At 42.2% G+C, this 25,639-nt stretch overlaps 1 protein-coding gene and 1 long non-coding RNA gene across 8 annotated transcripts in view; one reads left to right on the top strand and one right to left on the bottom strand.

Moving 5' to 3' along the window:
• Window positions 1-20,508, bottom strand: part of LOC104590459 (uncharacterized) — a 92,167-nt gene extending 71,659 nt beyond the window's left edge. For 5 of the 7 annotated variants that reach the window (XM_088889488.1, XM_088889489.1, XM_088889491.1 and 2 more), the window contains exons 1-2: window positions 20,130-20,508; window positions 15,559-15,631 (exon numbers count right to left, since the gene is read on the bottom strand). In XM_088889488.1, the coding sequence (XP_088745614.1) occupies window positions 15,559-15,631; window positions 20,130-20,323 (267 nt within the window). In that variant the 5' untranslated portion in view covers window positions 20,324-20,508. The remainder of the gene's footprint in view (window positions 1-15,558; window positions 15,632-20,129) is intronic. The other 2 variants (XM_088889490.1, XM_019196527.2) reach the window with 2 other exon arrangements.
• A 3,355-nt stretch (window positions 20,509-23,863) lies between these two features.
• Window positions 23,864-25,361, top strand: LOC104590458 (uncharacterized). The gene is made up of 2 exons (XR_016077923.1): window positions 23,864-24,086; window positions 24,436-25,361. It is a non-coding gene; the product is annotated as an uncharacterized LOC104590458 (long non-coding RNA).
• The last annotated feature ends 278 nt before the right edge of the window (window positions 25,362-25,639 follow it).

The raw sequence follows: 25,639 nt of genomic DNA, 5'->3' as shown, positions 1-25,639 counted from the left end.
GTCACTTGGAGAAAATATCCTCCACAAAATTGGGAGACCACCCACCAGCCTTGAAGAGACTAAAGAAGAAACCTCTATCTTGAAGATGGTTTCATGTCAATATGCCACCCAATGCAACTAGACAACAAAAGATTCCACCCTTGGGGGATAGAGTTTCCCCAAATGCCTTTTGAACCTGAATTTGGCTAAGAATAGGCCATTTTTAGATTCTTTCCACCATCTTGAATCTTTCCTTTCCACCTTGATAAAGTTCAAACCTGCACTAGAATTCAGTAAGAAATAACAGTAGCAAAAAACTAAAAAAGGATAAAGAAAGAAGAAGAGAAGAGAAGAAAAGAGAAAAGAGAAGGAAAAACTAGTTCGAACTAGAGAGAGTTATATTCTCCCTGGTCGGTTCGAACTACCCCTATACAATTGACACTAACACTCCCCCTCAAACTTGTGAGTATATATCATATAGACCCATCTTGTTACATATGTAATCCACTCTTCCCCGACTCAATCCTTTGGTGAACAAGTTTGCCCATTGATTTCCTGTGTTAACATATGCAGTGGCTATCACTCCGCTTAGCACCTTCTCCCTCACAAAGTGACAGTCAACTTCTATATGTTTTGTTCTCTCATGAAAAACTGGAATAAAAGAGATGTGGACTGCAGCTTGTTGTCACAATAAAGCTTCATTGGAGTGTCAATTGAGTACCCCATCTCCTATAGAAGATTTCTCAACCACACTAGCTCACAAGTTGTATGTGCCATGGCTTTGTATTCAGCTTCTACACTACTTCTTGCCACCATTGTTTGTTTCTTACTCTTCAATGTCACCAAATTACCCCTAAGAAAGGTACAATAACCTATAGTGGACCTTCTATCAAATACAGAACCGCTCATACTCATCACATGGGGCACTCATCATCTCCTTCCCAGAAACATCCGTAGATGTAGAAGGCATCTGATCAGCTTGTTGACTCTCCTGTCTGAAACTACTATCACTAGCCACTGCATGATTTGCCCAAGTTGAAGGTGTGCCCTCCATACCACAATGTGTACACCTCCTCGGACCATTACAACATCCTCTACCACGAACTCCCCTGAATCTCAACCTCCAATTCTTCCACCACCACGACTATACATGGGTCCACCACCACCACTACGACCAAACATGGGTCCACTGCCACCACTACGACCAGGCTGAACTCCCCGAGCTCCACCTCTAACTCCACGACCTCCCCCTCTCGTCACTACAAAGGCAGACCTATCAGAGATATTAGAAGTCTCTATAGGTCCAACAAAAATCCTTCGAAGTTTGGCAAACACCTCTTCTAGAGAGGGAAGAGTTGTCCCACCTAGTTTTTGTGCTCTCACTGGTTCATACTCAGGTTTCAGCCTACTAAAAATCCGGTTACATCTAGTTGTTCGCTCTGTTGTTGCTAAATCTTAACATCGGAAGTGAGGGGATGGTACACATTCAACTCATTATGAAAGTTCCTCATGCTAGCATAGTATTCCTCAAGACTTTGTCTACCTTGTTGCAGATTAAAGTACTCCTAATAAAGCTGGTACACTCTAGTAGTGTTGTCTTGTCCCGAGTACAGCTTCTTGGCATAGTCCCAAATCTCTTTCGGTGTATCTAAGAACATAAAATTCACGTTGATCTTGGGTTTCATACTATTCCACAACCAGGTCATAATCTGTGCATCATCTTGTTCCCAATCACTATACTCCTAAGAATCAGCGGGAGGTTTTTCTTCTCTTACATGCTTCCCTTTCTTCTTGGCCCTAAGGAAAACCTCTATACATTTCGCCCAAGGCACATAATTTTCCCCATTCATATTGATAGAGGTCATCTGAACATTCAGGTAATCAGTGGTAACCATGACACTAGATTTGCATTTACTATTGTCTCCCATATCTGATTTTTTTTTTCTTCCTCCTTTTTTTTCACCTGTATATCACACTTCTAATTCACTTCTCACCTACAGCCACTTCTCACCACACTACACACTAGTGGAAACACCTACAGTGATGGTTTTCAGCAACAACAGTTGTTGATACTCTTCATTCTCAGCACCACTGTTAGCGTAAGGGGTATTTCTGTCTTTATACTTATATTAAGGTTGCTGATCTGTAATATTATGTTAGAACTAATGCTCCTTACTTAAATAAGGGCACATATGTCTTTTCCATTTATTTTAATAATAAAAGCACATATCTGGTCGAATGGGAGTTAGGTTTTTTGACTTCCAGTTCGAACCAGACTTTCTACTTTTCTCTCTCTCTTTCTTCCACCTTTCTGCATCTCTCTACGTGACTGATCTCAGACAAATAGAACTCCAAGGCAGGCCGAATCATAACATGGTATCAGAGCAACTCGAATCTGCCAAGATTTCTGTCTGCCTAGATTTCTATTCTCTGCGCACCCAATCTAGGGTTTCTCTTGATTTTCCTGGATTCAACTGGAGATAAGGGAAAGGGCTGAAAAGGAGTGATCGCCCTCTCCCCTTGGAGGTTTCTATGCCTCCAGTCGTGTCTTGTGTGGTCGGTTGTTGTGGTTTCTAAGAAGCCCTCCCCTAATCGATGAAGAGAAGATGATCGATCTGTGTGGTGCAGTGGCTGTCTTGTGTGGACTGATTTTCTGCTCGTGTGGTTGTTCCTTCAGTGATAAGGTAGCCGTAGGAGTAGGGTTTGTGGTGTAAAGAGTACAATTTTCAGCAACAACAAGTGCTGAAATCAGTGTGACGAGTGTGATCTAGTCGTGTGCAGTGTGCAGAATTCAGTGACAATAGAATTCAGCAAGTGTGCAGAATCGATGATAACAGAATGGGAGATAACAGTGATTGTAAATCTAATGTGATGGTGCCTACAGACTACCTGAATGTTCAGATGACCTCCATTAAACTAAATGGAGAGAATTATGTGCCTTGGGCTAAATCCGTCGAAGTCTTTCTGAAGGCAAAGAAGAAAGTAAAACACATAAGAGAGGAGAAACCCTCCACTGATTCTCACGAGTATGAAGACTGGGAGCAAGAGGATGCTCAGATCATCACATGGTTATGGAATAGTATGGAACACAGGATTAATGTAAATTTCATGTTTCTTGACACTGCCAAAGATGTGTGGGACCATGCAAAGAAATTGTATTCGGGTCAGGACAATACAACCAGAGTGTATCAGTTGTATCGGGAGTACTTTAATCTGCAACAGGTAATCATAGTCTTGAGGAGTACTGTGCCAGTATGAGAAACATACGTAATGAGCTAAATGTCTATCACCCTCTCACTTCTGATGTCAAAATTCAGCAACAACAGAGAGAACAGCTTGATGTGACTCGATTTTTGGTGGAACTGAAATCTGAATATGAACCAGTACGAGCTCAGATACTAGGAGGATCAGCTCTCCCTTCTTTAGAAGAGGTATTTGCTCGACTCCGGAGGACTTCTATCGGATCTACTGAGAACTCTAATATCTCAGACAGATCTACCTTTGCTGTGTCGAGAGGCTGTGGTGCTAGAGGTGGAGCTCGGGGAGCTCAGTCTGGCCGTGGTGGTAGTGGTCCGGTGTATGGCCGAAGTGGCAATGGTGGGCCTACTTATAATCGTGGTGGTGGTCGTACTGGGGGCAAAGATTCAGGGGGAGCCCGTGGTAGAGGACGTGGCTCAAACCCAAGGAGGTGCACTCATTGTGGTATGGATGGACATACCATTAACTATTGTTATGATCTACATGGTCCACCCTTAACCTGGGCCAATCATGCTATGACTAGTGACACCAGTTCCAGCTTTAGACAGGAGAATCGTTCATCTGATCAGATACCTCCTACATCCACAGATGGTCCCGTGAAGGAGATGGTGAGTGTTCCCCGTGATGAATATGAGAGGTTTATCCAATCCACATCACAGCAAAACACGGCTACTTTCGCTCACTCAGGTATGGCTTGTTTGGCATCCACACCCAATCCCTGGATCATTGACTCTGGAGCCTCCGATAACATGACTGGAACTCCAGGTGTGTTTTCTTCCCTATCTCATTGCTCAACATCACAATCTGTCACCCTTGCTAATGGTTCCACATCCTCAATTTGTGGTGTTGGTAATGTTGACGTAGACCTTGTATCCCTATCCTCAGTTTTTTATGTTCCTAAATTGCCTTTTAATCTTATGTCTGTTAGTAAGCTAACCAAATCACTTAATTGCTCCATTACTTTTTATCCTTCTATGTGTGTTTTTCAGGATCTCAAGACGGGGATGAAGATTGGTGGAGGGCATGAAGCTAGTGGACTGTATTACCTTGACGGTGGTGGAAAAACTTCAACAGCTCTCCAGTCATCCCTTTCTCCTCTCCAGTGGCACTGTCGATTTGGTCATCCGTCGCTGAAAGTTTTGAAGTCTTTGGTTCCGTCTAAGTCAACTTTCTGTTTTGGATTGTGAGTCGTGTCAGTTTGGGAAACACCATCGTGTTCCCTTTAGTTCTAGGGTTGATAACTGTGTGTCGAGTCCTTTTTCTTTGATTCACTCCGATGTTTGGGGTCCTTATAAAGTGATGTCATATAATGGGTATAGATATTTTGTCATTTTTGTAGATGATTTTTCAAGGATGACGTGGCTCTATCTAATGAAAGAAAGAAGTGAATTGTTTACCATTTTTCAGAAATTTTATGCTAAGATTCGTAATCAATTTGGTATTCACATTAAAGTTTTCCGTTCTGATAATGGTCGTGAATATTTATCCTCATCATTTCAAGAATACCTGGACCAATACGGCATTATACATCAGACCTCATGTACCTACACCCCACAACAAAATGGGGTGCCTGAGAGAAAGAATCGCCATCTCTCGGAAATAGCACGATCCCTCATGCATCACATGAATGTTCCCAAACCCTTTTGGAGTGATGTGATGCTTACCTCTTGCTTTCTGATTAATCGGATGCCCACATCCATCCTTGATGGTTATTCTCCGTCTACGATCCTATTTCCCGCCTTGTCTCGGTTTCCTCTTACTCCTAGGGTATTTGGGTGTGTCTGCTTCGTCCATAATCTGGGTCCCGAGAACAAGTTCGATGCCCATTCTCTCAAGTGCATCTTCCTTGGCTATTCTCGGACCTAGAAAGGGTATGTGTTACCATCCTAGTTCTTGACGGTCCTTTGTGTGTGCTGATGTCACCTTCTTTGAGTCTACTCCGTTCTTTTTGGGGTCCGGTGATACTTTTTCCTCCTCGTCACCTCCTCCTCTTCCACTTCCCGTTGCCGACCCTCTTCCCCTTGTTCCAGCCGTGACCAAATCCTTGCCTCCAGTGCCACCACCTGTTGAACGCCCACCTATCCGTCAAGTGTATACACATCGCCCACGCGCACCAGCTACTACTCCGGCTACATCACCGTTGACAAATCCGGCTCCAGACCCGAACCCAGCATCTGATCTTGATCTTCCCATTGCCTAGCGGAAAGGTAAACGCACTTGCACCCTTCATCCTATTTCTAATTATGTTTCACTTACTCACCTTTCTGCCTCCCATCGCCAGTTTGTCACCTTGTTATCATCAGTTGTTGTCCCTAAGGATGTCCAGGAAGCCCTTGCCTCTCCAGGGTGGTGTTGTGCGATGGCAGAAGAACTTTCAGTCCTTCATCATAATCATACTTGGGACCTCACCGTTCCTCCTAGGAAGCAAGCTGTTGGTTGTAAATGGGTTTATACAGTTAAGTATCTACCCGATGGTAGTGTTGAACGCCTGAAAGCGTGATTGGTTGCAAAAGGGTACTCCCAAACCTATGGTATTGACTACACAGAGACCTTCTCACCAGTTGCTAAGATAGGATCAAATCGTGTTGTGATCTCTCTTGCAGCTATGTATGCTTGGCCGCTATATCAGCTTGATATCAAGAATGCCTTTTTGCATGGTGACTTACTCGAGGAGGTCTACATGGAGCAACCTCCAAGGTTTGTGATCAGGGGGAGGATGGTAAAGTGTGCAGACTAAGGAAGGCTATATATGGGCTTAAACAGTCTCCTTGAGCATGGTTTGGTAGGTTCAATGAGATGGTAAAGAAGTTTGGTATAAAACAGTGCCAAGTTGATCATTCTGTATTCAGTCATGACTCCGGGAGGAAAAATACTGTTGGTGTATGTAGATGATATTGTTATTACCAGGAATGATAACATGGGTATTGGCAGGCTGAAGACTTATCTACAAGATCATTTTCAGACAAAGGATCTTGGTAAACTGAAATATTTCTTGGGGATAGAGGTAGCGAGATTTAAGTATGGTATTAATCTGTGCCAGAGGAAATATGTGCTTGATTTGCTGGAAGAAACAGGCTTGTTGGGTGCTAAACCAAATGAAACACCTATGGACACAAATACTAGGCTAAGCAGTAATATGGGTGAAGTGTTTGAAGACCCTGGCAGATACTGACGACTTATAGGTAAATTGAACTACCTAACCATTACTAGGCCAGACATCTCATTTGCGGTTAGTGTGGTAAGTCAGTTCATGCAGAAACCTCTAATTCCTCATTGGAATGCAGTTCTGAGAATTGTGAGGTATTTAAAAGGGGCTCCGGGTCGCGGTTTGATATACAAAAGTGGTGGAAAACTTGAAATAGAAGGGTATTCTGATGCTAACTGGGTCGGTTCTATGTCTGATAGGCGGTCTACCACAGGCTATTACACTTTCCTGGGGAGGAACCTGGTGACATGGAAAAGTAAGAAATAGACATTTGTGGCAAGAAGTAGTGCAGAAGCAGAATATAGGGCTATGGCGCATACTGCTTGTGAATTAGTGTGGCTAAGGAACCTTCTACAGGAAGTAGGGTACAACATCAATACTTCAATGAAACTCTATTGTGACAATCAGACTGCAGTTCATATTTCTTCTAATCTGGTGTTTCATAAAAGAACCAAGCACATTGAGGTTGACTGTCACTTTGTGAGGGAAAAGGTGCTGAATGGAGAGCTAGACACTGCATACGTTAATACAGGAAACCAGTGGGCAGACTTATTTACAAAAGGTTTGAGTCGGGGAAGAGTGGACTACATATGTAACAAGCTGGGATTATATGATATATACTCACTAGCTTGAGGGGGAGTGTTAGCGTAAGGGGTATTTCTGTCTTTATACTTATATTAAGGTTGTTGATCTGTAATATTATGTTAGAACCAGTGCTCCTTACTTAAATAAGGGCACATATTTCTTTTCCATTTATTTTAATAATAAAAGCACATATCTAGCCGAATGGAGTTAGGTTTTTTGACTTCCAGTTCGAACCAGACTTTCTCCTTTTCTCTCTCTCTCTTTCTTCCACCTTTCTACATCTCTCTACGTGACTGATCTCAGACAAATAGAACTCCAAGGCAGGTCGAATCATAACAACCACAAACCTACCTGAATTCACACCACAAACCTACCTCAACATAGTGTTAGACAGTTGTATGCCCTTAGCTTCAATCAGAATTATGTACACTATGAATTTATTGTAAATGAATAAAGTACACATTTGATTCATGTTCCTGTGGTGTGTTTCTGTGTTATACCCTTAAACTAGACACTTAATGAGACTTGTGTTAATTTAGAATGTTCACAGCCATTGGGTAAGTCTGGGGAGATTTATCCTGCCAAGCCTGACACTGGTGTGCGGCCAACTGTTGGGGTGGCTTGTCTCAGCTACTAGGGTGAGACCCGAAGCACATGCAGTGTAGGATTAATAGAACCTTAGAACCGGACCAGATTTCCAGTATTGCCCTGGACCTTGGAGATAGATGGGCAAAACTGGAAAGTTACACCTAACCCCTAGACTCGATTATGATACTGCACTAGATGTCGGATTGGGCTGTCTTTGATGTACCAATCAATGAGATCCTTAGTGGGGGTCAAAACCTGGGTATGTTGGGACAGTCCGAGAATTCATCTGAGTGGGTGATCATAGTGACAGGATCAGCCCCTTTGTCAAACAAAGGTAATGATCGGGGATGCACTCTCTCTGATGGAAACCAAGACTGCCGGCAGCCGATTTCAATTGTTGAGATTTTGTTTTGCAAAATATATTTGTATAAAGATATATATATATATATATACATGTTATGGTTTCGAAATGATTTGCAAAATGTTTTAATTCCCGGGATCCATGTAAGCAGAGAGTGCAACACTGTTCCTTACAGTCGAGGGAGAGGTCCTCCCTTGTCGGGCAATGTTTGATCATTATGGGCTGAGAGGTTAAGTGTAAGACCATTGAGGATAATACCTAATGGGCTAATCTTGCATCTGCCCACAGTCCCTGGGTGTTACAAGGTGGCTTGGCCCAGGGACCACTTAGGCCAAGTGTTGGGCCCATAGAGCCCATAAGATGGGTTTCAGGGAGTGCACTGTCCATAACAGTGTATTCGGCCAGGCCTTGTAACAAAGGCTGGGCTGGGCTGAACCCATGTGGCTGATGTGTAGATCAATGTTTGGGTCCCACGCCATACAAGGAAGCCCAACTGGGCAGCAGTTTGGAAGGCTAAGTGAGTACATAACCTTAAATGGGCCTTAAGCCCATTTCGAACTGGGCTGATTTGATCAGTCAATTAAAAGGGGCGAATTCTGAGATGGATCAGCTGATAGGATTGGGCCTAGACCCTATCCACTTAGAGAGTCCAAGATCTAAATGAGATTTAGATCTGGAAGCCTCCTAATTAGATTAGGAGATGACTGATCTAATCTACAGATAAGATAAGGGTTATCCCTTATCACTTAAAGGGACTTCTAATCCAAATATGATTTGGATTAGCAACTCCTAATGGGATTAGGAGCTGATCCCTTTAAGATTATGAAAGGAGAGAGGGGCGATAACAGTTAGTGATTGATGTTCAATTCTCTTAAGAGCTGAAATCACAAGAAGAGAGAATTTTGCACCCTGCGAATACTCTCTTGCCGCCTCCTTCCTGCCACCACCATTACCTTCAGTTCGATCTCCAGTTCTTGAGAGAAATCAAGATCTGATCTTGATTCCAATCTTTTGGGAAAAGATTGGTTGGAGCTGTACTCACAAGCCATCCAGTTGATTCTTGTGAAGGGTCAAGTTCTTTTGGAAAAACATTGTTGATTCTGCTCCATCCTGCACTGCGCCATCTTCAGTGGGAGCAGATTTTGGATCCTTCCTTGGGCGTGAACACCTCCATTGGGAGATATTGTTTCTCCGTATCAGGTACATCCTCCCTCCTACTCCTTTTGGTTCAGATCTGGTTTGGTTCATGGTTCAAGATTGATCCTTGAAAATATGTTTTCTAAAATAGGGAATTCGATTCCTTGCAAAGATGGAAGAAATTTTTTTTGAAACTCGCCCAGTCCATTCCGCAAGACTTGGGCGTCCATGTGATGGATATCCCATCCCTTCACATAGCAACTCACCAACCACTCGATTCACACTGAAACACCCATACAATCCACCTATTCAATCAACAAAGAAACAACTTGCACCTGCACCACCCGAAACAACCCTCTTCGTACCATCAATTAAAGGGTTCCCTACAAACCACCACAAACACCCACTAAACCACCAACTGAAGGCATAAAAACCTCCAAAGGGAAAGGTCGATCACTCCTTTTCAGCCCTTTTCCTTATCTCCAACTGATGATGCAAAAATCTGGAAAACCCTAGGCTGAATGGCAGTAAAGAGAATTCTGGGCAGATCTGAATTTGTCACAGTTGCTCTCATACCATGATAAAGTTCAGACCTGCACTAAAATTCAGTAAGAAACAACAGTAGCAGAAAACTAAAAAAGGATAGAGAGAGAAGAAGAAGAGAAGAGAAAAGAGAAGGAAAAACTGGTTCGAACTAGAGAGAGAGTTCTATTCTCCCTAGTCGTCCAGATTGTATTTATACTTTTCCAATGAAAACCAAAAGGTCTGTTGTGCCCCTACTTAAGTATGGGACACATCACTTAACTTAAACGTGACACCTCACACCAAACATAAACAAATTGACAAAACTACCCCTATGTCGACACTAACACACCTGTTTGTGTTACTTATAATGTAAAATAGATGAAAAAAAGTTTAGGACTGTATCCATCTACCCCTCCCCCCAAGACCCCAGATAGCTGGAACCAAGATGGGTAATGACCCTTTTTAGTAATGTAAATTAGAAGTCAGGTCAGGTGGCTGTCTTCCAACCTAATATCATTGAGTTTTTAAACATTGATCTACATAAAAAATTATTTATTCATAACATTTTACTGCTATAATTTAAAAAAAAAACAGCAAGTTAATTTCATTAAAAATATGAATAACCTGAGTCCAAATTAGGATTGACGAGACATGAGAGATACAGAATAGCTAGAAGCTGAAGAAAATGAACTGCTTGGGTGCTTTTTTTTCTTTGATCAGTAATAAACTGGTTGAATGATTATAATCCCGTACTTAGCTTCACCCTGGGTCAGGGGCCCCCTAAAACAAGTCTGCCTGTTCCACACCTCCACATACAAACAAAGCAAGGCTTCTAGCAGATCTTGAATGTTGAAATCCGGTTGAACAAACAGTTCAGAGTGGTAGCCAAAACCTTTGCATCTCTAACTAAATGTCTAAATCTCTAAGTGTTTTGTACCAGGTCGCCATTAACATAATGGTTGCCAAGGCCTTTGCATGAGCTGTCCAATGAATCTTCTATAACATGCTCAATTCATGTCTAAGTGTGGTTTTTGTATAACCTATACCTGGAGCCACAACCTGGGTCCTATAGAATGGAAGGAATTTGTACATCTTTCAAAACAACTGTACATCAGAATATACTCTCTCAAACATGGCAGTTGGCTATTGATGTTGGCTTGCTAAGATGTTGACTAGCCGTCAAGCTCCTGTTGGGGACCTTTACCACAACTTTTATTAATTGCATGTTGTTTTGATAATCTTCAATATTTAGATCCGGTGATTTTTTTGGACAAACCTGTTGAACAGGGGCTTCTTGTACATGGAAGCTGGTGTTCATAATTTATATCTTTTTTTTTATAATTGTTCATAATTTATATCTTTCTGCAGCAAAACTCTACCTTTTACCAACAAAAAAAACAAAATAAAAAAGAAAGGTGTGATCTTGGGCTTTCTGGGCAGGAAACTAAAAAAATCTTTCTAATGAGACCAAAATCAAGCTAAACTAGCAACTTTTGATACATATTTAGGCCCAAGTAGAATAAGGGAATTAAAATGTTTCTCTTGGATAGTGACGACAAAGGAAAGACCTGTGAGAGCAGCAATCTGATATGTTAGCATAGTTGAGATAACGACAAAGGAAAGATTCCTGCCGGCGACAAAGTGGAGGAAGATAACAGTTGTGGAAAAGAAAATATTTCTTCTGGAAGAAATCAGTAGAGGCTCAGGGATTAAAATCAGAGAAGATAAGAGATCTGTAGTAGTTTTAGGGAGGGAGGCGATTTGCTGGTTCAAGGGCTTCCTTGATGGAACAATACTTGCCATCGCTGAGCCCGGATGGAAAGGAGAGTTGGTGTGTGGTAGGAAAAGATTCTTGGCGGAGAATAAAAACAATAACAGGGGTACCTACATTCAGCTAACTGAAGCTTTTGGAAATGGAAAGAAGCAAGCGATTTGTATACCAGAAGCAAAAAAGAAGCAAGGTTGGATTATGGTTGCAGGAGCTCTAGATGATTTTGAGCAAAGGAGGTGGGGATTGGAAAAAAAAACAAGCATCCCTACACAAGTCCCAGAAATGTCAGCACAAGATATGTAGCAGATAAGAGCCTTGCAATCTCACAGGTTGGAGAAGAGGAGAAAGAAAAGATCAAAGGTGTTGGTGGAGCAGTTGTGTGCCCAAAGCTGGTATTAGAAGGATCTTTGAAAGACTGAGAAAAGAGAAAGGTGATAAGATTCATAGAGGAAGTGGTAGACTGGAATGGAGTTCTAGTTGATGTCATGAAGACGCTTCCGGAGATAGAACAAGCATTCCTGATTCCATTTGAGAAGAAGGCAGCCATTTTGGATCTTGGTCGCTCTCTTGAGGTCACGGAAAAAATACAGACAAGGGAAGGTTGGGCCTTGTTGCAGAACTGGAACCCTTCCTGCAATGAGTTCGTGTTGGAGGAAGTGGAAGCTATTCAAATAAAACTGATTGGGCTTCCATTCAATCTATGGAAGCAGGAGATTTTCTCCCAAGTGGCAGTACTCTGTGGAGGGTTGCTTATAGCAGTGGATCTGTCCTCTCTTCAAGCCGCAAAGATCAAGGTAAAGGGCTCTAACCCGCAGCGGGTTCCAAGATCAGTCGAGATCTTCTCCGGCGGGCGGTGGGCCGGTGGCGGAGAGTCTGGTTAGTGATGGAAGTTGAAACGTTGCTGTGGGAGGAAGGTAAAGAGGTAGGAGACGACGGTGATGTGTCCAGAAGACTGCCAGGTGGACAAGAAATTATGGAAGAACAGCGGTGCTAATGTCGGTTCTGTTTTAGAAGGTGGACCGTCAAACTTTAATCTGTTTGGCTCCAATTTGCCATTAAAAAGGGGTTCTTCACATATTTTTGAGTTTCACCAGTCAGTCTGCCCGAAGAACAAACCGTCTTTTGTGGAAGTCTTAAAAAACAGGTTTAAAAAGAATGGGCCACATGCTGCTCCTGGGTTGAACCAGTCTTTAATTCTCTCCCATGTGATGACTTAAAGGGCACATGTGTGGGCTTTAGTAAGTCGATGGGGGATGGTACTCATGATCTATCATCGTCCCCATCGACCCAAGACAGTCGAACTGGTTCGAAGTCTTTGCAGTTGCAGTGGGCTAGGTGCAATAGGCCTAACCCTCGCTATGAAAGGACTAAGGCGGACTGGAAGGACGATGATGTAGAGGATCAATGGATCAATTGTGAAGACTCAGACAACGGTTTCTCTTCTGAAGATGATTCTAGCAGCAGAAGTTACGCAGACACTGTTCAGGTCAGCGTGGAGAGTGGGGATGACCTTCACATTGTTTCCCTTTTTGATGAAAAGGAGGCCGCAATCAATAAGAGGAGATCACAAGATGGAGATGTATTTCACCCAAGTACGAACAGAGATGGTGATTTGCGACTGACACCGGTTAGTGGTTTGAAGGATCTTTATTTTATCAGGAGGGGAATAGAGGTATCCAAGAGGGTAAGGAACTCATTCCAGGCGAGAGACAGGAGCAAGATGATAAGTTGGTGTTTTGGCAGGGGATCCAGGAGGTTACATAGGATCTTCTGGGTGGGGGTACAAGTACTAAGATGGCCAAGTCAAATACTCATCCGAAGCCTTCCCAACTAGTTAGAACTGAAGATGGGGGTTTGGAGAGGCACCAAATGGAAAAGGTCACTGAAACTCCTGTGTTACTAAAACGCACATCATACTTTCTTCTCAACCTTTTGGTAACTCTGCTGGTTTAGTTTTTTATGCTAATATGTGTTTTGTTGGTCCTACAGTTTCATCAGATCCCATCCAAGGCTACGATTTGCCCATGAATATGCCAGAAGAAGGAGAGATGAGTAGGGGATTAGGAGATGTAGTTGGTGCAAGAGAGAGAGAGATAATGGGAAAGGAAGAAGGGGTGGGTGTGGCTGAGGCTAGGGGTGAAAGGAGGCAGAAGTTTAAGGAAGGAGCAGGGACTGATAGGGGGATGGGTATAGATGGGGAAAAAGAAACCACTAAAAGGATTCAATCCCAAGAAGGTGAGAGTGATGAGGAGGTTGGGAGGGTCTTAGTTAAGGGGAAGGAATAAAAGAAGGAGGCGGGAGATAGTAAAAGAAGCCAAGAAGATTAGAGTGCAAAGGACCCAGTGGTGGTTTTGGCTGATAAAATGGGGTTGAAAGTTGGAAAAAAATTAAAGAAAAGGAATCTCAAAAGAAGGTAAGTAAAGAAAAATGGGGCAAGAGGAGAAGGAAGCTAAATGAAGTTGAAAAACTCATTAGTGATGTGCAAGGGGATAAGGAGTTCAGTGCTAGGGGAGGGAGGAGAGGAGGTCTATAGGCTAGATGAGGGTTGGGGCCAGTATTTTATGTGATCATGAAGATTATTAGTTGGAATGTAAGGTGATTAGGAAGAGCCACAAAAAGAGTAGTCAAACAGGTATTGAGAAAGGAGAGACCGGATTTTGTTCTAATTCAAGAATCCAAAATTCAAAAAGACAAGAAGTGGATAAGAAGCTTGTGGGGAGAGAGGAATATTAATTGGAGCTTCACTCCCTCTTGGGGTGCATCGGGGGGCATTGTAACAATGTGGAGAGAAGTAGTCCAATGTTTGGAAGAATTGGTAGGCCGATTCTCAATTTCTATTAAGCTAAAGGGTGTGCATGACAGTTTTGAATGGGTTCTCACGAATGTCTATGAGCCAAATTCATATAAAGAAAGGAAGAAATTATGGGAGGAGCTTGGGGATATTAGGGGACTCTGGGGTGGACCTTGGTGTTTAGGGGGAGATTTCAATGTAGCAAGGTTTGTGATTGAGACAACCGGGGGTAGGCAAAGAACTAAATTGAGTATGAGAAAGTTCAACTCCTTTATTGAAGCTTTTGAGCTAAGAGATATTCCTCTAGGGCAATCCTGTTATACTTGGCCAAACCTTCAAACATCCCCTATCCTATCCAAGCTTGATACGTTTTTAGTTTCACCTAACTGGGAAGAGCATTGGCCAGGGTTAGTTGGGAGAAATTTACCAAGAATCACCTCAGACCATTGGCCCATCTGTTTGTTTGAGAGAATCAGTGATGGTGGCCCAACTCCATTCAAATTTGAAAATATGTGGCTCACTCACCCGGATTTTAAAGAGAAAGTCAATGTTTGGTGGAATAGTATGGCCGCACCTGCAATGTTGGAAGGATAAAAGTTCCTAAAGAAGCTTCAATTGTTGAAAAAGGAGATCAAAGAGTGGAATAGGGAAAATTTTGGGAGATTGGAGGAGAAGAAAGTTGATTTGATTTCTTAGATTGAGGCAATAGATAGCAAAGAGGTAGAAGGAACTCTAGATGAAGGTGAAAATGAGCTGATATGGAACTTGAAGAAAGAACTAGGGGAGACCTTATTGAGAGAGGAGATATGCTGGAAGCAAAAGTTAAGAGAGAGATGGATCAAAGAAGGTGATGGAAATACAAAATTTTTCCATGCCATTACAAATGGAAGGAGAAGGAAGAGCATGATTACTTCTTTAGTGGTGGGGAAAATGAGATCACGGACCAAGATGAGATTGCTAAAACATGATGTAGCACATGAAACAATAATGGAGTACCTTACTATCTCAGATGAAGTCATTGAGAATGCAGTCAAACTGCAGTTCAACCATTGAACCAAGAACAGCCAGCCTTATAGGTCATATGCCCAGTCTGGTTTTCAAAACATCGCTTCTACCATTCCAGGTGGCAATGCAATAATGCAAAAGATTGTTAAGAACTTCATACAACTGGAAATTTGCAATTTTTTGCATTATGATTTTTATGTTTCTCTTTTGCAAATAAAACTGTAGCCAAATCGATTATTTCCAGATTTCCATGTCTTGTATTGGGACAATAAATTTCAACCCAAAGCCAAAACACCAAACTACAAGGTCATCTGCCACTAGGAATGGAGATGAGAAATGTACAAGTCTATTACCTTTCTACATATTGGAGGCAACTCTTCAACTCTAGCTGGAACCTGATTCCATGCAACTGCTAAATCAATACCTCTGTATTTGTCAAAGCAAATCTTGTCAAACATAGCAAGGAAATATGAAGCAGAAATGTAAACAATTTAAATAACATGTTACTCGGAGTAAATAATATAGGCCTGAAGAAATTACTTTATAAGCAAACAAAGTTGAGATTTTCACCACACAAAAAAGCCAAATAAGAGGGAGAACATATAAAGCATTAGGTAAAACACCATGTATGTAAATGTATGCAACAATTATGCAAGCAACAACCTTTTAAGGTAGATCTTTGTAAGATATGTATAAAATTTCTTATAAGCCAAATAAATACTTAATTGTAACAAATGTATAATTAATCATGCTTCTATCATTCCATGAACAAAACAGGGACATCAAAACTTCACCCATTGTTCTTTAATGATAACTTCTTTAATATGCTGACTAAGATTCCACTTCCATTTTCCCTTCTATTCCAATTTACGAGGTGATCCTTCCTTGTATCTCCCGGTTCCCATAGAAAAGAAAAAGACAGGGTAATTAGAAAGGTTGACTTGATTGAGGATGTTAAGTGGTGAATAAACAGGGTTCTTTCTGTTTTTTCCTTTATTTCTGTTTTATTCTTGTACAACCTGCCCCACCTTATACAGGGACAAATTGTTCTTTTATGTAATAAAAGACTTCTATTTATGGTGATTGACTGGGTGAGGGAAACCAACTTCTCTCCCTTTTTTGAGAAAAGGTAGCTTTATTCAAGAGAAACAAGAGTACATGAGAAGATGTATAAAAAGAGCTGAAAACTCTAAGAGTTATACAAGAAGAGAACTATCACTAAAAAGATAATCCCTGCGAACACTAGCCTTTGCTAGGCCATCAGCTACAGTGTTTATCTCCCTAGGGATCTAGCCCGATTGTTCATTCAAAGAGGAAAGGATGTCTCTTGCTTCAGTCAAGTAATGAGCTAAGGCCCAGGGGCCACCATCCAATTCAGCTAACCAATTGATAAACTTCTCCCCCATTTGAATCACTCCTTAACTCTTCTCTCCTCTTCTCTTCTTAATATGGAGTGCAACCTATCATATTCTGGTTTTAGAAGACAAGTCGTTTTGCCTCCAAATGTAATGTAACTCCTTTCCCAAGAGGCCAAACTCTTAAGAATATGGATCCCCAAAATGAGAGAGATCTTAGATTACACCCTAGAGATAAGCCTAAACTCTATGACATTGTACACACCAGGACACTAGCTAACTTCTGTATGACACTACCTTGCAAATTCAAATCCATCAAACAACCCTTTTCCATATTGATCCTAAGATTTTTCGAAGACAAAAAACTAAATATCCCATCCTTCCCTGTATCTTGACAAAATATTACCCTCTCAAGTAGGGGTAATCATAGCCCAGGTCGGGCTAGGCTTAGCACCTATGATAAGGGTTAAAACCGAGCCTGGCCCAGCCTAGACCCCAGGCCTGAAACATAAGTGTAGGGCCTATACTAGGCTTTGGGACTATGATATCATATTTGAATATGTATAAAAATATTGTGCGGGTTCAGGCTGATCATTGGGCCTAAGACATTAAAATGCATGGCCACCCAACACTCACAAATCCTTGGGAACAACTTGAACGTTAAGGTGGATTATATTTTTGAGGGTAAACTGCAATGAAGGAAGTCTTCATCAAATTGAGTGAAGGGGTTTTTGAAAGAGTGAGATGGCTAGAAAGATGCTTAGCTGGCCATTTCGTTAAGTCTGAACCAGATGAGGAAGATGTTCCAGGATGGGTCAAGCGTAGGACTGTCAATGGGTCGGGTCTAGGTCAGGTCTAGGTAGAACCAGTCCCAACCAATTATTAATCAGGACAAAACAACAGATCCAAAACTGTCCCAGTTAATAGTCGGGTCTATTGGGTCTAAACCTGATTATCTGAAAATTATATTTGTTTATTTAAATAATAATTTAAAATTTAAATTTTGATAATATAACCTTAATAAAAATGATAAAATTACTAAGTTATTTATATGTTAATATAGTAAACACTTTTATTAATAACCTTATTTATTACCTATCAAATTTACCATTTCAAACATAAAATATGATAAAAAGTATAAGAAAATAATCAGTTCCAAGTCTGCATCGGTTCGGGATAGACAAGTACAAGAACCAACTCAATTTTTAATTGGGACAAAATCATGAAACTGGTTTTATAATTGTAATTATAATTCCCCACCTCTTAAAACCATCTTATATTAATAAGAATGAATGAACAATATTAGCAAAAAAGGGGGTTGTGCTAGGCATGCACCTTTGTAAAGGGGCTGTGCTTGGGCCTAGGTGAGGCACAGGCCCTGAAATACACATCGCCTGTGCACCTTTTATATCATTACTCCTGCATCAACTAATTATGTGAATGAAGGTTTTACATTTATTTATATAAGAATAGTTAACCTAAGAGAATAAGGTATGCACAGGTACACATGTCAACTTTGACACAAAACCTAGCCCCAAGCCTGAAAATTTTTTGGGCTTGGTTAGGCCAAGCTGGAAATGATTACTCCTACTCTGAAGAGCCAATTATAGATGTTAGACATCCAGCCTACCCATTGTAGATATTAGACAACTCAATACATCAACCACTAGGGAAAACTGTTGAGGATTTACTGTTCAATCCACCCTTTCTTCTTTCTCATCTTTCTTTATTGTTTTCCATTTTTCTGTTTTCTACTTGGTATCAAAGCACCTTTTAGACCTTGGTTAGAGTTTTTCATGCGGCCCTAGATCAGTCAACTGCATGGAGATGTAAGAGGGCTGATCAAATGATCAAGGAAGGGTTAGATCTTGGATTTTTTATGGGATTCAGTCATGAGGATGGTGATTTGTGATTTGGCATCAAAATCAAGAAGAACTGGAGTAAGAAGAAGAGTCCTAGTCAGAGTGGACTCTTTGTTTTTTGACCTAGAGTTGGGCGCTCAAGGTTTTCTTGGCTTGTTGGGGCTTCATATAAGGGGTGATTCTGTTTCTGGTCTGCTTTAGCTTTTGGTGAGATCAACAGCCTCTTCTCCTATTTATTTCTGTTCCCAGGAAAGAATTCTCTCCGGGTAAGTGTTTTATTTTTTTTTCGTTTCCGAAAGAATTTTTTGACCATCTAAGTGGGATCAATCTGATTCATGAGATATTTCTTTGCTCTTTACTGTTACTTTTAGTTGTTTGAGACAATATGGAGGGCAGTGGTGTTGAACTGAAATCAACCAGTGACCTAGGTTTGGGTGTGGGAGGTTCCAGAGATCCTTTGGGATCTGAAATTAATGCTACAGTTAAATTGGATGGTACAACTATCTAGAATGGGTACAATCATCCAAAATGACCATTGGTGCACATCGGAAACTAGGATATATTTATTACTGGAGAGAAGAAGCCTGATACAAACTTCTCGGCGAGAGCAAGAGAAGTACATGGTAATGAGTTGGTTGTATAATTCTATATTACCTCATATTAGTAAAAATATGATGGTCACAGCTATATTTTTTTGCACCTATGATGGTCACAGCATAGAGTATTTGGTTTTCACATGCAGCTTCTTTGGAGAATTTTGGAGTGGATTATTCAGAATTAGACTTACACAACCAAACACTTAAGAACTTGACCTGACAATAGTCAATGGACCACCATACCTTCAAATGGATTATCATCCCATCCTTGATTCATAAATGAATCTTATTCAGCTCAAGTTAGCATAAATGGATGAAGAGAAGTTCAAAGCCAAATAAGAGATTTTACCAAAAGAAATTCAGACAGAGATACCTCCATTGAGATTACCCTTTTCTGAACTCTCATATTGCCTTGGCACACCACGCCAGCCTAGGGATTACCAAGAACCATGATATAGGGTATAGGTTGCTTTCATATTCTATGTGCTCCTTTTGACTCGATTTTTGGTTTCCAGCTTGAGGTTTGTGGCTCAGGCGTGTTGGAGGATAGTTTCTTGTTTTTTCTTGCTGTACCAGAATCATATTTTTCAGATGTCAGATATCCTGTAGGTCTTGATTTGTTTCTCTTGCTTTTTTTTAGTTTGTACAGGCGCGGTTGGTCTATTTTCTGTGACGGAATGTCTCCCTTATCCACTTATATTGTATGCTTTTTTATTTTTCTATAGTAATACACTTGCTTAGCAGTTAGTGTGAAGACAAAGTAGACTTATGCAAGTTCAAGTAAATACAGAATCCAAAGAAGTACAGATCTAAATTATTTATAACACATATTGGTCAATTGCGGCACGCGAACAACCTTCTTTCACTAACAAAACCAGCAATTAACCTTCATAGTTATCACAGTCAGATTCAATACCTACTCCAGAATCTACAGACCAGGTAAATAATACCATGCACCCCCATCCCTTGACGGGGTTCAGAAAAATCAGTGTAAAGTAAACCAGGAAAAAAAGAAGGAATATAGGAACAAGCTGAAAACACAGAAACAAAACAAAAAAATTAAAAGAGATTTGAAAATAAAACAAATGAAATTGAGAGAGAGGAAACATACCTAGCCATCGTAATGCAGAGACCAGATAACTCCTGGGGGTTGGACCGCTGTGCGTTCAATTGCATGGAAAGGCGTTCTGCCACGGTCGCAACGAACAACTTGTTAATATGCAATGCGGAAGCAGGATTGCCTATTGCAGTTGACACCGCACCAGCGTTCGAGACCGGCGGCAACTGATGCGTAGCCCCAGCCATTTGCACCTGCCCCCCCCCCCCCCCTCTCTCTCTCTCTCTCCCTATGTGAGTAGGAGGTTTGCTCCTGATTTGCTCCTGCAGTAAGAGGGTTCGGATTTCGGAAGCTGAGAACGGAAACGACTGTTTAATAATGGTTACAGAAATGTAAATTGTATATATAAAGTTGTAAGCCGATGGAAGACTGTTTCATCGTTATTTTTTTTTTATTTTCCTGTTTCTTTTACTTCCGCCGGAGGTGTTTGGATCGTGCAAATACGACTCCTCTTTGGCTTTAATTACGGCTCTGTCACCGTATTAGCCTGTGGATTTACGTTAAGGAACATTATTATCATTTTCGCTTGTAAGATTTTTGGAAAAAGTGATCTTATCTTCAGGCAGACCTCCAAAAGCTTAACGTACTCTTTGAGGAGGAGTGGTCGACCTCCTTGGGTGCCTAACCTTGGCACTCCTAAACTAACATCCCTGGTTAATGATTATCATGGCTACCAGGGTTCTGAGAAAACACAAGCTCATAGGGACAGTGCATGGACCGGCACTGCACCATCGACACTCAAGGGAGGCTTGGCATGCGGGCCTGGCTTAAGCAAGACCCTTTACCATGCCAGCCCCTTGCAAAAGCTGAATGAGCTATCCCGTTGCCCATAGCACATGGGTGTATTCCGACCCAGTAGTTGCCTATCATCATCGGCACATGTGTCCAGCATTATCGGCATACAGGAGTCCCTTCACATCAGCGCCAAATCGCCTCTCATCACGGCCATCCCCCTTTAGCACGTAAGTAGTGCCTCCCATGGACCGGCAAGAGCCAGTAGAGTGCCCCGGCCATGAGCCTTGAGGTCATGATCTAGTGCTACTGACCTTGGTGGAGCCATCTCATCGGACAACTCCTAGCCCTAAGCATACAAAAGGCTTGTACTGGCCTACCTTGGCCTTGACGTTGCACGGGTTTCTTCCGCTGTAGATCTACCCCCGTGACAGTTGGTATCAAAGCAAGCTAGCCAACTGTTGTCGTAGCTGGTATCAGAGCAGATGCACACAAAGCTAGTTGAAGCGGTAATCTCAACAAGCAACATCGTGGGGTGCGGTCCCTCGGCACTTCCACTTGGGCACGAGCGAGCAAGCATTCACATCAAGCCTGGCAAGAGACCATTCATCGTGTCCCCATTCCAATGACCCCAAAACAACGCCCTTGCAGGGGCAGACGCATTGGTCACAGTGCTCATGCGGGGGCAAACGCATGAGCCATTACATGGAAGGCATATTGTGGCGATTTGAGTGGGGGAGTGTCATGCTTCCTCACGGACATCAGTTGTTGTTCATTTTGGTGAGGTGTTGGGCGGTGCACCTACATCTTGGTTTCATGACAGATAAGCCATTGTTCCGTAGCTTGTCAGAGGCACTACTAAGGCAGGGACAGTAGTCCGAAATTGGTTTGTGTCGACAATTGGTCAAGGAATATCACTGAAGTGGCAGTTTTGCACAAAACGGGTCCTTAGTTGAAGGCACAATGTTTGAATGATAGGAATGTGGGTACACTAGTCGTTGGAGCATGGCGGCCCTACACCGGCAATGCATCGGAGGACATGCTCAGTTCAACAACAAGGCGGAACATTCGCGGCAGCAACAACATACATCACAAGGTGAGTGCATGTTCGACAACATCATGGGTAAAAGTTGCCACACTCGTGTTCATTGCGCTCAGATCTCCTTGAGGCAGCAACACATTGGGGCCCCCTCGAAGCGAAGATGTAGCCCGAACCGGTGAAGTGAAGTGTAGTTTCGAGGGCCAAAAGAGCATAAGCCATGGCTAGGTTTGAGTAACACGAACACAGCGAGGTAAAGTTTGCAGGTCGGCATGGTGAAAGGGTACACCCAGGACATACCTCAGCAGTAGGAGTAGGCCTATCACATCGCGTTCGATAGCACCACCGAAAAGCTACCAAGAAGACGGTCGAGCCTTGAGATAAAGATGATACATGGGGCGGACCTCCGTGAAGCACACACATCCAATTTCTTTGAGGGCCCTTCTCACACACTTTCAACGGCATAGCCATTGCGCAGTTTGAGTAACCTCAACACAGGGGGTGAAGTCTAGGCAAGTCGATATGGTGAAATGGTTCTGTCCCCATAAATGGACACCAACATAGGCGAGACCTGGGTTGGCTAGGCGAGCCCAGGAACTGACACACACGTGGATGTGGCGGGACACAGACGCTCATTCACAGAAGGAGCTATTGTTGAGGATGACAATGGATTGAGTGGGGGAGCCTGTCACCGTCTGACACAGGCATAGCCTTGCCTACGCTTGGCGGGCTTACATTAAGGGACACCATTGTCATTTTCGCGTTTATGGGAAAAATGATGTTATTTTCAGGCAGACCTCCAAAAGCTTAACGTACTCTTTGAGGAAGGGTGGTCGACCTCCTTGGGTGCCTAACCTTGGCACTCCTAGACCAACATCCCATGCGGGGCGGCCCTTGTTAATGGCTAGCATGGCTACCATGGTTCCTCATGGGCGCACACATGCTCATGGGGACAGTGCATGGACCAGCACTGCGCCGCTGACACTCAAGGGAGGCTTGGCATGTGGGCCTTGCTTAAGCATGACCCTTCACCACGCCAGTCTCTTGCCTAAACTGAATGAGCTATCCCATTGCCCATAGCACACGGGTGTGTTCCGGCCCAGTAGCTGCCTCTCATCAACGGCACTACATCGGCACCAAGTCGCCTCTCATCATGGCCATCCTCCTTTAGCACGTAAGTGGCACCTCCCATGGACCAACAAGAGCTAGTAGAGTGCCCCGACCATGAGCCTTGAGGTCATGATCCAGTGCTACTGACCTTGGAGGAGCCATCTCATCGGGCAACTCCTAGCCCTAAGCATACAAAAGGCTTTGTCCTGGCCTACATTGGTCTGGACGCCGCACGGGTTTCTTCCACTGCAAATCTACCCCTGTGACATCTCGGCGGTGTTTGGTAAATATCAGTCCATTCGAAGCAAGTGTTTGAATGTCGATCCCGCTGGAGTCTGGAGACGGACCAAAGCGCGAAGACGTTAAATAACAAATAGGGGAATTTACCGCCCAACCAAGGGAATAAAAAAGGATATCGAATCTGCTCTTTACACAGGGCGCCTCACTCACGCCTCACACGCATATCGTACCATGCATTGGGAACACTTCTCGTACTTATAAGTTATTATTCACGGGAGATGTTCCCAATGCACGGTGGATGTGCATTTGATAAGCCCTGTGTGAGGAGCAGATCCCATTCCATAAAAAAATACCTCCAAAAGCATTGTACTACTTTAGAAATTTCAAATTTTTATACCCTGCAAATACAAATGAGGAGCAAATCCCGTTCCATAAAAAAATACCTCCAAAAGCACTATACTACTTTAGAAATTTCGAATTTTTATACCTTGCAAATACAAATTTCCATCAACTCCACTGTTCCACACCCACATCACCCCAACATCCCGTCATATTATAAAAATACCCCTGGTACCCACTTGACTCTCGACCCTCTATAGAAAAACGAAGGAATACCCCTAACATCCCACTACGGTTAAACAGTTAATCTTCTCTCTCCTCCCAACGTCCTTCTTAACTTCTTCCGTTCACCGGTGTTCGTTTGAAGAAGACCACAGAGTTTCTGCAAGCGGAGGGCTGCCACATCAGAAGACCGAACATCTAGTTTTACTCACTATTTTCCATGTCACATCCGAAGACCGAACCTGTTCATTCAAGCAGTGGAAGACAAGGTAAGATTCTAACCCTCTTTCCTTCTTCATTCTCTGTCATTATCTCCATTTTTTAATCTTTATTTTTATCTGTAAATCCCGCATTTCCCTTCATCTTTCTCATTGGTACTTCTGCCACAACCTGAGCAATGGCAAGCATTATTTCTCCTGTTTTCCAAGTTATGAATCAGACTAATGTCGTGTAATGGCGTTTATATTGTTCTAACAGTTATATTTTTTGTGTTAATAAAATCATACATTTTGGCAATCACGTTGCAAACCTTGTAACAGTATGTTGTATGTATTTTTGTTATTTTTTTTTTTTTGTAATTTGATGACAAATGTTTTGTATACTTACATTTTGTTGAAGGTACATTTTGAAAGCAATGGCAAATAAGGGAGTTTGCACCAGATGTTCACCAAAACGCTTCAATGAGCCTATTTCAAACTTGGGGTTAAGAAGGGAGCACAATGAAGCTCTTAATGCCATCCCCTTTGGACAATTAATTTGCATTCCACCAAGCACTTTTGATAAGGCGCTTATCGTGAAGATGGTACAACGGTGGGACCCAGAGACCTGTACATTCAATTTAGGTGGTGTGTATGTACCATTTATCGACCAGGACATTGCGCTAATATTGGAACTGAGGTTAGAAGGATGTTCCGTGATCACAGGCATCTACTCGTCGGTTCCAGAGTTCATTAATCATTTGTTTGGACTTAGCGGTGATTCCTCCACCCAACCGCTCTTGAGTACAGTAGAGGAGAAGTTCCTTAGTGTAGTGCATGAGAAATTGAATGAATCGACTGAAGATGTGGTGAAGTTGATTCTCTTGCACCTATTTGGGTTGATTTTGTTTCCACAAGGGGGGCCCGTGTGAGCCTTGTGTAGGCCAATTACATCAATGATCTGGCACACATATCCGAATATTCATGGGCACGATGTGTGCATCAATTCATCGTAGATGGCCTTAATCGTGTTGTTGGTTACACGAGCATGCCTATAAATGATGGTCAAAGGTCCTTTTCAGGCACAATATTTGGTTGTTTTGCTACTGTGATGGTGTGTATATGTGACTCAAGAATTTCTTGATGGTTGTGTATTGTTTCCTGTTTAGTGGAAGAAAATAATTTACTATTGGTATCTCTAAATGAATGTAATTCTTTTGTAGGCATGGTTGTTTGAGCATAGTACAGTGGCTAGACCATCAAATCACATTGCTAGGCCACGATTAATGAAGTGGGGCAAAATGGGGCACAATGACAGCTTTAATAGGATAGAGTTTATTCGGAAAATAACAGCTGGAACGGTTAGTATATGATTTATACTCTTACTTAACCTCGGTTCATTGTTAATAATCTAGCTATTTACATTATTTATGTTGGAGCAACAGAAGTGTGGTGGTAAAAATAAAAGGAAGAAGCAAAAAATCTATAGAAGAGGAGAGGAATATAGTATAAAGAGAAGAGTATGAAAAGCCCATGTAGAGTTTTGGGTTTACTTCATACTTAGCTTATTGACCTCTGTTACAAAATGTTTCAAATTTCAAGTTACATAAAGGAGTCTTTTTTAT

Source organism: Nelumbo nucifera, chromosome 6, assembly GCF_055504915.1.
Source record: "Nelumbo nucifera cultivar China Antique chromosome 6, China Antique-T2T, whole genome shotgun sequence".
Lineage (NCBI taxonomy): Eukaryota > Viridiplantae > Streptophyta > Magnoliopsida > Proteales > Nelumbonaceae > Nelumbo > Nelumbo nucifera.
This window is presented reverse-complemented; position numbering and strand designations above follow the sequence as displayed.